The following is a 13,730-nucleotide window of genomic DNA, read 5'->3' as shown; positions in this document are numbered from 1 at the left end:
GAGCCAGCTGTTTGTTAACATTACTGATAAATAGACGCAGTGACTGAAAAAGGTTGCTTAGAGAAAGTTTAAGCAGCAAAATGCCTTTTAAAGGTAATTACACAGCTTTAGATGTGCTTTATGTTGTCTCGCATTTATAACAAAGAAGTAAAAGGTTTTTCCTTTTGGTAAACTGTAAAATTTACTAAACATTTTCTCACTTTTTCAACCCGATGTTCTTAACAGAGGGGAGGAGCTCCTGTCATTCCTGTTAGTCAGGAAAATAAAGTTGTTGGGGTTTTTTTGTATTGTTGTGGAGCAAATAGTGAAAAGTTGTGTGGCACAGGAGGAAGGCTTTGTCCTTGTCAGCTTTTCATGTGGAAACATGGCTTTGGGTGCTTTTAGCCACCCTGTCTTGTGAATTTCCTAAAACTCCTTCCCAACTTGATGCAGTGGAAATAAAAGTCACATTTTTCTATTCTTAATCATCAGTTTCCTTGAAAGGGGTTTTGGGCTAGAAGAATCATCATGTGCTTATTTTTGGGTCGCATCAAACAGACGCTTCTCACAGACCCAGGCGCCCCGGTGCAGTGATGAATTCCCAGTCTTTGTTAGGGTTCCTTTTCACTCTGTGGGTTTCCCCCTCTGCATGCAAGGCTTTGCCATTCAAGGTAAGGTCAGGCACAGGTATTTGTAAGGAGCTGGTAGTGGGATGATGATGATGGTGGTGTTTAGTGACACACCAGGAAATGGGTGGGGGACACGAGAGATGACTGAGCAGGACAGCTCCTTTTAATAGAGGTGATCTGTTATTTACTTATTTATCTTGTGGAGGTCCTAGTGTGAGGAATATAGCATTTGAGTGAGTTTCATTACATTCACATGGAGCCTCAATTCCCTCACTCATGTTGCTTCCTCACATCCTGGCTCCTCCCATCTAGGATGGAGGTGAAGCTGCCGTGTGCTGCGTTGTTTGCTGCTTGCTTGTATGCTTTTGATTGGCTGGGATTTCTTTATGGGTAGGGTTATATCACCACATGCTACTTTGGCATGTTCTTAACAATGCTTTCAATCACTTTGTTGTATTTTCAGGCGGGTGGGAGTGTTCACATAGATGTAGCCAAAAGCATCAGGACAATATTTTTTTTATTTGATTATTTGTTTTTTTTAGACAGGCTACAACTGTTGAGTCAACCAATAAGCCAACTGGAAGAACATATAAACAAGTTAGACAAAGAGAATGAAACACATGACAAGGTTGGGTCACCAGGTAAACCCATAGACTAACATCAAACTGAGTATTTGTGCCATCACCATTTTATTTGTTTTTTTAAAAAAATAAATCGAGACATTATGAGTGAGAGATGGATCTGACTGTGAAGCAGAGGGACGCGAGTCATAGGCTAGCAACTTTCTTTTTAAGCTCACTTTAAAGCATACCGTGGTAATATAGAATGATGTTAATAATTTGATATAAAAGCTGTAGCCTTATGAATTACAGCCTGTTATCTAGGAGATTTGATTTAAAGCAGCTGAGTTTAGAAACTCACATCATTTCTTTTAGATTAATGACAGTTTAACTGGGAGAAAGGACTGACTCTGTTGGACTTGGTAGGTCAACAGTGGTCAACAGAGTGCACTCATGGTTGTACTCGAGTGTTACCTGAGCAAAGCTTCCTTTAGACCAGGGGTGTCAAACTCAAATACACAGTGGGCCAAAATTCAAAACTGGAACAAAGTCGCGGGCTGACGTTAATATTTATTGAAAAAAAAAATCTTCCTCCAGATATGAGAATGAATCTTTTCTTATGGACTCAAACAAGTTTTGCTGAAAAACTGAATATGGAACAAGCAAAGCTTAATACTAAACAATATATATATTAGCTGTATAATACCAGTAGGCCAGCTCTAATAGTAATTTGGTGTGGCTTCGCGGGCCAAATGTAATTAGGCTGGGGCCAGAGTTTGACACCTATGCTTTAGACCGTAGAGAGATCACAAACTCAAACACAGTCAGGTTTTATTTGACCTTTTATCAAGTTATTCACAGACTTGCTGTTAGTTAGTGATTACTGACTGTGACACATATGTTCATAGCAGGAAAAGTACCTGAAGCTGCTTACTGCATGTGTTTTGGTGAATTTTGTCACATAGAGTCAGCGACTGGTTTGACCAGCAATCAGAAAGGAATCGATTAATATTTGCTTTGAAAAAACAAAACAGGGATGTGTGCAAAAATCCTGTGAAAGCAATTGTCTGAATGGATTTTTGTACTTGGGGTGGATTTCTCTTTTTAGCCTGATTGCGTTTCATGTCATTAGGTCAGTTGCAGTGCGTGTTCAGGTCTTCTGTGCTCTTTTGACTTGTTTTTTTCACCAGTCAGGAATATATCCTACTGCCATGAATTTAAATGGCAATTATTTAGAGAAATTGGGTGCTTTTTAAAAATATTTGTAAATATGCAGACGAAAGAAATCTGTACAGCTGTGTTGGTCTCTGTATGGAGAAATAGTCATAGGTGAGAATGAGGATCACTGCAAAAATTCACATCTGGAATAAGGCAGAAAGTGCTCAGAATAAGTGACACGGGGTTGTTTTGGAGAATTTGTACTGCTGTTGTGTTGCCTGTTCTGATATAATTGTTATTAATCCACCTTATTATCAACAACGCTTTAAAAGATTCGAATATCAATTAGAAATGACCAGCATTCATCCCAGAAATATTATATTTTTGGTTAAAATATTGACATATTTTACTATTTCGGTGCCAGCCAGCGATGGTAGCTGATTAAAATGCCCACATGTGCTTTTATATTAACATGTGAAGTGGCTACAACTGGGAAGTATTGTTTACATTTTACATAGGACGCATGAGCGAGAGATATCCACCCATGCCTTTAATTTAAAATCTTTCCCCTCAGCACAAGTTGTACACGCTTAATTTTAGGGTTTGTATTCTTGCTGTAAGGTTAAGTAGCCCATTGTTGAGATATTTGTGGAATTCATTATCAAATCTGAATTTCAACAACCAGACTTTTGTGTTTTGTCAGGACACATTTGAAGGAATCCAGCACTTATGTTTCTGTGTGACGTCAGTGCTTCGCGATATCAGCAAAGCTCACAGATTGCATGAACTGCCACGTTGTGAAATTCTGTTTATCTCTACAACGACAAGGAAGGACAAAATGTGGACCGTATTATTTAATTTAGCAGTACTTTGGGCTCCTTGGTGTTCATGACTTCTCAAACTATAGTACAAAAATGTACTATAACAATCAACTAGCTGTGTGGTTTAGTGCTTAATGAATAGGGATGGGTATTGTTTAGGTTTTATCCGATACTAGTACCAAATCGGTACTTTTGAAACGGTGCCGGTGCTCAAACCGGTGCTTAAAGAATGGAGAACACAAAATTGGTCCAAAAACCTCTCATGTTCAGCTGGGTTTTTTTTGTAAAAAGATAACAATGTTAGCCTTTCCTGCAGCTATAGGGGATTTATGGCATCACTCTTGGCTGGAAGCAGTGCTTAAACAATGGAAAAAAACACAAACTTTGTCCTAAACCTCTCATGTTTAGCTGTTTCCCTCTTTTTCTTTGGTCATTTTAGCCTTTTTGGCCAGGGTGAAGGGAGTATCTGCCATCAAACAAGAAGACAGCATGTAACTACAACAGTGTTTGCTAGTTCACCTTACATGCATTAATGTAATAACGTGGTGAGCCTACTCAACGTAAATTACACACGAACAACATTAAGCTACTCACGCAGAGAAGAACGGCTGCTGCTGCATCATCATCAGTCATCATTTCTGCTACACTGGCAGGGCTAGGGGCCAGGACGCTCCTCTTCGTGTTTTTGGGGGATGTTGCTAACTCCGGGTCTGATAACAGGCACCACACCCGCAGTAGATGTGCTCGGTGTGAGGTCTCGCAGCAAGCTATCAAATATGGCACATTTCTCAGCTTTAAAAAAAAAACGCTATGCGTCACCAGGTGTTTCATCGGATTCAAGGTGTTACCTCCTTTGACAGTATCACAGTATCAGCTTAAAGCACTTGTTGCAGGCTGCTGAGTTTGCATATTTTGCTGTGAAGTACAGCCAGACTTTGACCGCTTCGCCTTGGACATTTTTAATCTGTAGCTCTGCTCTAAAAGAACGTACGTACCTGGGCCCGCCTACTATCCTCGGAAACGTAAAATGATTGGCTAGAAGTGTATCACAGCTCAGGAAAAAAAAGCACCGAAATAAAGCACCGAAATGTGCGCTGCTTTTCGGTCTGGTTACTACCGTTTATGTCAGAACCGGTGCCATCATGGCACCGGATACCGGTACCCATCCAATGAATGTCATTGTCAAAATTAAGACAAGCTGTTCTGTTCTTCTTTGGTATCAGCAAAATTCAGTGGTTGCACTTGGTCAGCAAATAAACAAAATATCTGTGTATGTGGGGCAGTCGTAATACTGATGTCAGATATAATTTAGCTCTAGGCTGACAAATACATCCTGGAGAAGTTAATATTACACAGCACATTTCCACTGGAATCCACTGGGACTGACACTGAAGAAACAAAACATCTCTGTGTAATTACAGTTTTTATTTAAAAATATTGTTTCCTGTCCCTGTTGCACTGCGATGGCCATATTTGGATTTATAGCTGTACATGAATATTTCTTTAAATGTCATCATTCACTGTTAACCTTTGTAGCTTAGGTCAATTAAAGCTAGTTGCCATCTATGCTTTTAAGTGATAAATAAATAAAGCACATGCGAACTCTTCTCTTCACAGGGAGAAAAAACAGAAAATTCATGATATTAAAAACAACATTAAAGAAGCTATAGAGGTAAGACACTGTTCTTTTTTCCTTTGATAGATGAATGATGATTGTTTGTAATGTTCTGTCTGATATGCAGGTTTTTGGCTAAAAGAGGAAAAAACATGGATTATAGCTTCTTAAAAAAAATAAATAAAAAAATCCAAAACTCAATGCTTTATTCTAAGCGAGGAGGCTTTCAGTCACACGTTGCTTCAGACCAGTCAGCGACCCCATGTGTGCTCCCAACCAGCTGGGAGTCGTTACAAAAATTTGCTGCACCACAACTCTCCTTGCTGTTACTTTGGGCAGTACCACATTGTCACAGTCACTTGTAGTTTGCATCATCTTGTCTACAAACACCCACTACCCACTCGCCGGGTGGTGGAGAAATTTCAAAAAGTGCAGAAGCAACCTGCTAGCGACCAAAGCAATCAGATGGAGGCTTGCGGTGCAGTCTCGAATACCTCCAACCACATGGGGAATACAGATTTATCACTAGCAGGTGGTGGTTGTTGGCGATGGCTAAACAGCCTCTAGGCGTGGGTGACTGAGGGGCTAAGATGATGAAAATTTGTATCTAAAGCCGTTTTGAGGCAGTGTAAACACATTTATGAATAATATTAATGAATGAGGCTTTTTGTGTTTGTGTGTTCTTTTCATACAGACGATTGTGGCGGCCATGAATACGCTCACACCTCCTTGCCAGTTAGCCTGTCCTGAGAACCAGTCTCGGATTGATTATGTCCTGAACCTAGTAAACCAGAAGGATTTTGATTTTCCTACAGTAAGTTCAACTGTACTTCATCTCAGATCTCTGACTTTTAAATGCAGTTTTTTTCCTTCTGCTTTCATTCGAACCTCTTGATCTGTGTGTAAAGAAAATAATGAATGTCGTGACACAATGAAACATGTGATCAGACAATAAAACAAAATTGAACAGCACAATTTTTGAAGAGCAATTTGGTTTTAAACAAAGCTGCTGCAAGTTAATAAATCAAACCTCTTTTTCCACAGTGGGTGTTTTTTGTTGTAAAAACGCTCCTGCTATTTTCCACTAACAGGTGTAAATGTGTCAAATTCTCATTACTAACCTGCTGAATCTTACAGGTGTTCTGGCTAGTTGTGCTAGAGGTGAGTAAGGTATCACGCGACAGCCTGTATGAGTCCGCCTGGTGTGTTTGCGTGGTGATTCAGTAATTAGCAAGTGTGCTTCCGCTTGGGAGGTTGTCAATTGAATGAGCCTCTCACCTGAGAGTACCACACCGCCGATTAACTCTAATTGTCTGTAATAAACCTAAATGTGTCCAGAGGGACATGTCTTCCATAAACGCGTAGACCAGTCTGCTCCCAGCGGCCTGGGAGGAAGTCGATGAAGGTCCCACCACTGATCTGGAGATTGATTCATTGATTTATTTGCTCATGTCTTTCTGTTATTAAGACTGGTGTTCCAGATTAGTTGATCAATCATATTTTACAAAGTAATGTTCACCCTTCACTGGACGCCCCTTGGGGTTGAAATCTGCGGCCACAGAATCAGTTTGTGTGTGAAGTATTCTGGCTTTAAATTTGTGTTTCGCTACTGAACAATCTCCAATATTTCAGTAAGTACACAATGGCCGCAAAATTCAAGCTTTTTTTTGTTAACTATCTAACAGTGGGCAGTTAATTAAATTTTAATTTCAATTACAATTTTGCATCCAATGATATTTTAAAAAAATATTTTTTTTTTAAATTACATTGATCTTTAATTGAATCTGGCACATTGATTACTTTTTTGCATTTTTACTATAGCGAATCAGATGTTGAATGTGTTTCCTCCACCCTAAAAGCCCAATCGCTTACTTTAGCTTAGCTAGAGCCAAGATCATGCAGAAGAAGCAAAAGTTGAAAATGTTTCAATAGATGAGCTTATGTTGGGAACAGTTTGTTGCAGCTATGGATGAGGTGGTCTCTCACCTGGTCCACTTTTGGGGACAGAGGGGTCAGGAGATGTTGGCCCTCCGTTTCTCTGTGCGTCGCTGCGATGCCGGTGTTCTGTCCAGTCAGCATACGTTCTCAAATCAGCATACACTTTATGACACCCTGACTTGCCAATTTACAGTTTGGCATACAGACCTTTTGTCGTCTGTATGCCGAACTGACGGCTCCTATTCACATGGTGGAATTATGTATGTATGCTACTCTGATTTGTCTGCTGAGATGATGGAACGACCGGTTTCCTGAGGTGGGTTAGTGTATGAAGGTGCGCTAATACTGAAAAACACACCATTATCTCTACACCAGATCAGCCTGTGTCCTGCCCTGCATCCATCTCCCTTTCTTCATTTATCTGGTTGTTTTTCATTTAAATTATGTACTAATTTAAAATTTAAGGAAATCATACATTCAAAAAAAGTGTTGTTGTTTTTTTTGTTTTTGTTTTTAGCACATTCAGTAAATGCATGTTTAAAGTGAATGAATATTTTGTTTTGGCCCTATAACTATCCACAAATCTGACAATAAGATTATGATCATGCAACCACACACAGTGAAAAACACGTCCTTTGCGTTTGGGACGCCATCTGTGAGAAGCTGACAATCACTGTTAAAGCAGGGATTCAAACAACCGGGTCTTTAATAGTGATAGTTTCTGATAAACGGGAGAAAAAAATCCCTAACTTTAGTTTCCCAAATGTGAGTTTGCAGCTTTTCTTTTTTGTGATCTTATACTTTCTATGTTTATTGTATATAGGTCAAATTAACTGATGAGTAAACCTCTATAAGCAGAAAATAAATGAAACTCCTGAGTGCAGCATTACTCAGTTGTTGTCTAACAGGGGAGCGGTTACATAGAGTGAAAAGAACACAGAGTCTGTGTTTTTCCAGCATGGTGGCCTTAGTGTTTAAACTGGTTGCTCCTTTCGTGTACATTTGTCTTGTACATTTGTCGTTTACAGCTGAGTTTCCAGTAAAGAGTGAGCGTATTTGTGTGTAAGCAAAAGGAAGTCTCCTGATATTGTCTCTGTTACGTCATGGCAAATTTATTATGTGGGCCTATCTCGAGCTGACCCTTCCCTCGGGCTGTCCGTCCGTCACTAGACTTCCACTGCAGGAGGGAAAAACCAGAACTCTTTTTTTTTTTTTTTTTTTAAATTTTAGGGTGTTGAGGATTACAGTAAATCCAAACGTGAAGGCAGTGCTGTTAGTGAAGTACTGCTGTGATTTTTGAAAAGTTCACTGTGATAGCTGGTTATTTAAAGCAGTGTTTAAAGAGCATCAAAAATTGAACAGTTTGTCCATCTGAACGCGTTTGTTAAGGAAAGAGAAATGATGGGGTCGGCTCCTCCTCAGCTGCCTCCTCTTCCCACTCCCCCTTGCCTGGCCTTAGGGTCTACTGGAAACCAGTTTGACTGGTTGACGCTGCCTTTCACTGTAGACAGACAATAAGCATAGGGCTTGTGTTGAATATCCACAGGCTTTTTGTGAATTTCCCCTTGAAGCTTTATGTCTAATCAACAATCCTCATAATTATTATTCACTAAAATTACTTTTTCTTTGTAAACATTAAGCACTGAACTTTTTTTTCTTTTTTAAAAGAAAAACTTTTGTACTAACTTAGTCTTTGTAGACTGGTTTTTGCATACCTGTGCTCAGCTGTTTGCAGCACACAGCATACCCTATCCTTAAAAGCCTTTCGATGGTAAAAAGAAAAGGAACGTTCAGGGAGAGGAGCAAAGGAGTGATCCCTCTTTCAGGACAGACAGGTGGGGTGTGTGTGTTTACAAATTCACCAACCCCTTCACTTTCGTTTTACAGTAACAAATATGCAGGAAGTCTTTAAATGAAAGTGACCATGAAAAAGTAAATAAGGCCGAGATGCATCAAAAAAGGATGGGAAATAAATAAAGGTCATCTGTGGATTTGGCATAAAGATTTATCTGTGTTTTATTTTATGCTCTTATCATTTTTCATTGTCTAAGTGTATTGATTTGCAATTAAAAATAATATATAAAAATAAAAGACTTAGTCATTCACACAGACACCCCTGCCTTAATAAACACATCCACTACTAAAACATATAAATGATACTTTAATTCTAATTCTGTAGAAACCCTTTTAAATATAATGAAATGATAACTGCAGCACAGCATCTCAGATTGGGTCTATAAGCAAGCTCCAGTTCTTAACATGAAAACTTTGCATAGCTATTGTAGCTTTTTATACAGCAGGAAGTTTACAGTCCTGCATAAACTGTAAGGGAAAGAAACTGGTAATAAAATAACAAATTTATTTGTAAAGCCATATTTACATATTACTGGTTACTGTATTACTTAACAAAATAAAGTTAAAAAAGAGAATAAGTGAGTTAGTTGTTACTCCTAACTGAAACACTTCTTTTCTTCTTAAAGCCAACATTTTTAGCTGATTTACAAGCTGGTCTGACAAAACAACCAATGGATACAGATTTCACCCAGATTTAAACTTTCCCACTTTTTTATGTTATTTTAATTATTAGATTCTTTTGGCCTTTTCTTTTTGTAGTTGAGCTGATCATGATAACAAATTACATCCTTTGTAGTTGTTGGGTTTTTGTTTTTTGGCAGGGTAAACAAATTATTAAACTAAATTATATTTAGCAATATTTATAAAAAGTTTTTGTGTGCACTTTTTTTTCTTTGCTGCAATTTATTTCAAATGGTGCTTATTGCTTTCGATTGATCATTTATTCTGAAAAATGTTCATCTGCTTCTATTTTCTTAACCGTTTATCCAGTTTAGGGTTGGAGGAGCATTAGAGCGTTTCCCAGCTGACACAGCTTTTAGCTATCCTAAACTATAAATTCAAAGCCCTTAAATCCAGGATGCAATTACAGTCTCACTTGTTTTTACGTCATTACATTCAGTTTTTCTAAGTTGGTTCAGAAGGAAGTTAATGTCATTGTCACGATCATTAGACCTTCTGAATTCCAGCACGTCCAAAACGTTGCTCTGAGCTCTTCCCACAGTCTACAGGGATAAATTAAAATAACAATAATGAATAAGACTGTGTGTGTAAAGACAACAAGTAAGTGCATACAGTTCACCTGTATGCATGCACTTTGGGGACGATCAGTCAATCGGATACAGCGAAACGTTAAAGTTAAAATCCACATGCGTAAAATAAAATAAATTCTAAAAACTGCAGTGGCGGATACATGACCAGTTAGTTCTTCTGTTAAGTAACAACTGTTTCCTGAGTTGAGCAGTGCCTTTTGAAAAAGTGTGACAGCACCTTAATGCCAAACATTTATGTCATGTGCAAAATCTCACTTTGTGCAAGATGTCAGAAGATAAAAAGTTCCCAGGGTTAACTTTTCAGATGAGTGTACTATGAAGCAAGATTAGTGGGTTTCTGTGGAATGCCGAGCTGAAAGCCAAAGTTTTGTGCGCTAATTGAACTTAGCTAGATCACCACAGTCGTTTCAGAATCACCGTGTTTAGAGCGTGCTCTAAGAGCGATAAAGATTTTCTGCAGAAGGAATGTGTTTTATACATGTAACCTGTTGATCCATACCTTTAGGAAGCAGACCCGTTGGGAACATGCGAACATGCAAAAGGCCCTGTGCTGCCAACCTTTCCCAAGTTTGTTTTATACTCTGCGAACTGCAGCTAATTGTGTTTTTAGCCTTTGATCTGGTGACGAATTAAACTTATTTCTACAACTTGTGCATTAGGTCACGTGAATGTACTGAGTAGCCTATAATATGTTTTATAGTTTCACACTTTGCACCTTTTGTAGTCATCAAGTTAGAAACACACAGCAGCTTCTGATAGCGTACCATAATTTAAAAAAAAAAAACCCATGCCCTCTTTATTTGTTGCATTTTTGTTTAATTTCTTATATCCTGTATGTATCTTAATTACCCATCCCTCTGTCAGAAGTAGGCGACATTCAGTCTCTAAATTCTGTTTGTAGGAATAGTCAAGGGATACATCAAATGCCCCCTTTTTACATGAGCGTGCCCAGAGCCTAAAAAAAGAATGGGTTAACAAAGAGAGCTAGTTACCCACCCTCCCCAGCTAATGTAGATGAAGCCTAGCTATACTGGACTTGCTACATAGCAAGTTATATCTCTCAGAGTGTTTTGATTCTAGCCCAGCTCATAGCCTTTAACTAGTCTTTACTTGTCGGACCAACTCTGCAGTGATAGGTGGAAAACACAGTGCCCAGCATTTGGTTAACAATTACACTGAAGCTGGTAACACTTTTATGGCGATTTTTCAGTAACTTTGTCTATGTTACTTTCCACACACTAACAATAGATTGCCACTCATATACAGAACGTACAAATTACCCAAAAGGCCACTTCTCTAAAGTGAAAGGCTCAGCTGATAACCCATGACTTCTACTCATTCCATTATCCTACTTAATCCTTCCTGATTTTTTTTTAATAGTATACAGTTTAACTCTATGTCTCATAATGGCTTATTTGTGCCTGTCTCTATTGTATGTGACAATTCTAGATCACAGTGAAGATAGGCCCCTGCGTAGTGACAGTCTAGCCTTGTGTCGGTACAAAGCTCTCCGTTTCTACATGAACTCTGTGAACTGCTCTGTTTCCTGCTTATATCAGTTTGCTCATCTGCTGCTCCTCGGCGAGCCGGCCTTTAACTCCAAACTAAGCTGGGGTGTATCACTGCCCCCCTCGGCTGTCCTTAAACGGTTTCAGCCATCGAGAACCAGATGAAAAATACAGCTGTAAGAAAGGGACACAGGCCTGTCCAAGATCACACTCAACTTTTTCATGTATAACTAGTCACTAATATTAGGAGCAGATCATTAGTTTGTCGGTCCTTCTGTATCCCGCCTTGTAAACGCTACATTTCTTGAACACTTTTCAGGCGATTTCATGAAACCGAACTCGGTTAAACTGATTACACTATAGTGATCAGGGTCACAGTGACATCACAGGAAATATAAACAAATGCTTAATCCAATAAAATAATTATGCGATGGCATTTTATATTTAAAAGGTCAAAGGTAAACTTCACTGTGACATCAGAATGTCCTGCAAAAGCTGACTAAATGCAACAGCAGTAAGTGTTAGTCACATTTGACCAACTTTAACTGCTTTCCCTTTATTATTGTAGGGTCTTTACCTTACAGTATAAAGCGCCTTGAGGCAGCGGTTGTTATGATTTTCCGGTATATAAATATAACTGAACTGAATTGAAGTGAACATTTGTGTGATGAATAGAACGTGTATACGCTACATGTGGTTGCAAACAATTATGTGTTAAGGCTAGCTTAGCACATATTTTGGACTGTTTGCTCAACTTTTGGAGGTCAACACAGCACATGTTGCTTCCTGTGTGAAAGGCCCTGTAAGTTCATGATATCCAACATCTGTAATGCATAATGCGTGGGACAAATGGCCCCCAAAAATCCAAAAACATGCGCCGTTGAGAGAGAGAAAGTGAGGAACATACATACCAGGAGTTTATCACTTCCAGCACAAAGAAACATCTGACATACAACACTGGGTGATTTAGCCAATTGTAACTGGGTAACATAAGTTGACAGATGTAAGCTGAATTGCTAAAACGGTATGAAGTCTTAACTTTTACTGGCTCTACTTTACTGGCTCTACGGCGCCCTTCATGGTCCCCTCGCCTCACAGTGAACAAAAATGGGGAAAAGTTGGAGATAAGCGTCTCTGCAAATTAGATCACGTTGCAGTTATTTAAAAATCAGGACATCAGAAATATTTTGTCTCATTTGATAATAATGATGTCTGGCTGTAGTTTCTCCACACAGCTGCCGAAATCTGGGCGTGCACTTCTCCAACCACACCCGTGCATTCCCAGAAACCTTGTGGATATGTGACGCATGACTATAGGGAGGGAGATTTGATTTATTGTAAATCGTAATTGAAATTAATTAATGCAACTTCAGGTGTTGGTGGAGGTTAACAACCATAAGGTGGTAAATCTTGTTTTTACAATCAGTTACCCTGTTTCCAGTCGCAGAAAGCCGCAGATCTCAGATGTGTTGCTGATCCAAACAAGCTTTTGTCTTTTCAGGAGTTTTATGACCACGCAAAGATCCTCTGGCAGGACGAAGGTGTGCGGGCATGCTGGGAAAGGTCCAACGAATATCAACTCATCGACTGCGCACAATAGTGAGTCTTTGCTTTTCTTATACTATTTTCACCTCTGTACGTACACTAGCAGTTAAACACGGGCACATTTCTAAGAACTTCCTTCTTCGGGTTTTGACACTCAAAGGTGAGACATATAAACCATTTAATGTGTGCTCTGGGGGGGAGTTTGGGTTGTTTCCCTGTGGTTTATGTGAGCTCAATGTGTGAAGATAAATGGTGATAATGAATGCAGTGCTACTTTGTCAAGTGTATTTATTTTGGCTAGTTTATTTTAGTAGTTTGTAGATCATTTCTTTAGGCTGGAAATAATGATGTGTTGTCTCTTTTTTCTTTTCTTTTCTTTTTTTTTTTTAAAGGATTTGTGGACTTTGTTATGGTGTTGGTATTTTGTTAGTTGGTCCACCACTTTAGTATTGACTGAAATATTTGAGCAACCATTAAATTGGTTAATATGAAACCTCTGACTCACATTAGTTGTCCCCAGTGGATAGTTCCCTTGTGGGGACACCAGGGGATTCCCTTTGTAGTTTGGACTAAAACCTTTCTATAAAGGTTAAAGCCACTTTCAGTATGAAATGTTGCAGGCAGTCTATACTTGCAGTTGTGGCTTGTGTATGCCAAAAATGGCATCACAGCTGCTGGTGTGCAGTGTCCTTTGGTGACGTTTTGGTTTGCCATGCACCTTCTAGCTTTTGTAACCTGAAGCCTGCGATTATATGTTCTGCAAAAAAAAAAAAACCTGCTTAAAACTTAGCAATCGCTTTGTTTGCATACTATTATGACCATTTAAATTTTCTTCTCAGTTTTGACACTTAC

At 39.0% G+C, this 13,730-nt stretch overlaps 1 protein-coding gene across 1 annotated transcript in view; it reads left to right on the top strand.

The window, feature by feature from the left end:
* LOC102306427 (guanine nucleotide-binding protein G(s) subunit alpha) overlaps positions 1-13,730 on the top strand; it is a 37,487-nt gene that overhangs the window by 5,455 nt on the left and 18,302 nt on the right. The window contains exons 3-5 of the mRNA XM_005929712.3: positions 4,765-4,819; positions 5,457-5,576; positions 12,835-12,932. Coding sequence (XP_005929774.1) covers positions 4,765-4,819; positions 5,457-5,576; positions 12,835-12,932 — 273 coding nt within the window. The remainder of the gene's footprint in view (positions 1-4,764; positions 4,820-5,456; positions 5,577-12,834; positions 12,933-13,730) is intronic.

This window comes from Haplochromis burtoni, unplaced genomic scaffold (assembly GCF_018398535.1).
Source record: "Haplochromis burtoni strain Fernald_Lab_line unplaced genomic scaffold, NCSU_Asbu1 Contig_125, whole genome shotgun sequence".
NCBI classification, from domain to species: Eukaryota; Metazoa; Chordata; class Actinopteri; order Cichliformes; family Cichlidae; genus Haplochromis; species Haplochromis burtoni.
This window is presented reverse-complemented; position numbering and strand designations above follow the sequence as displayed.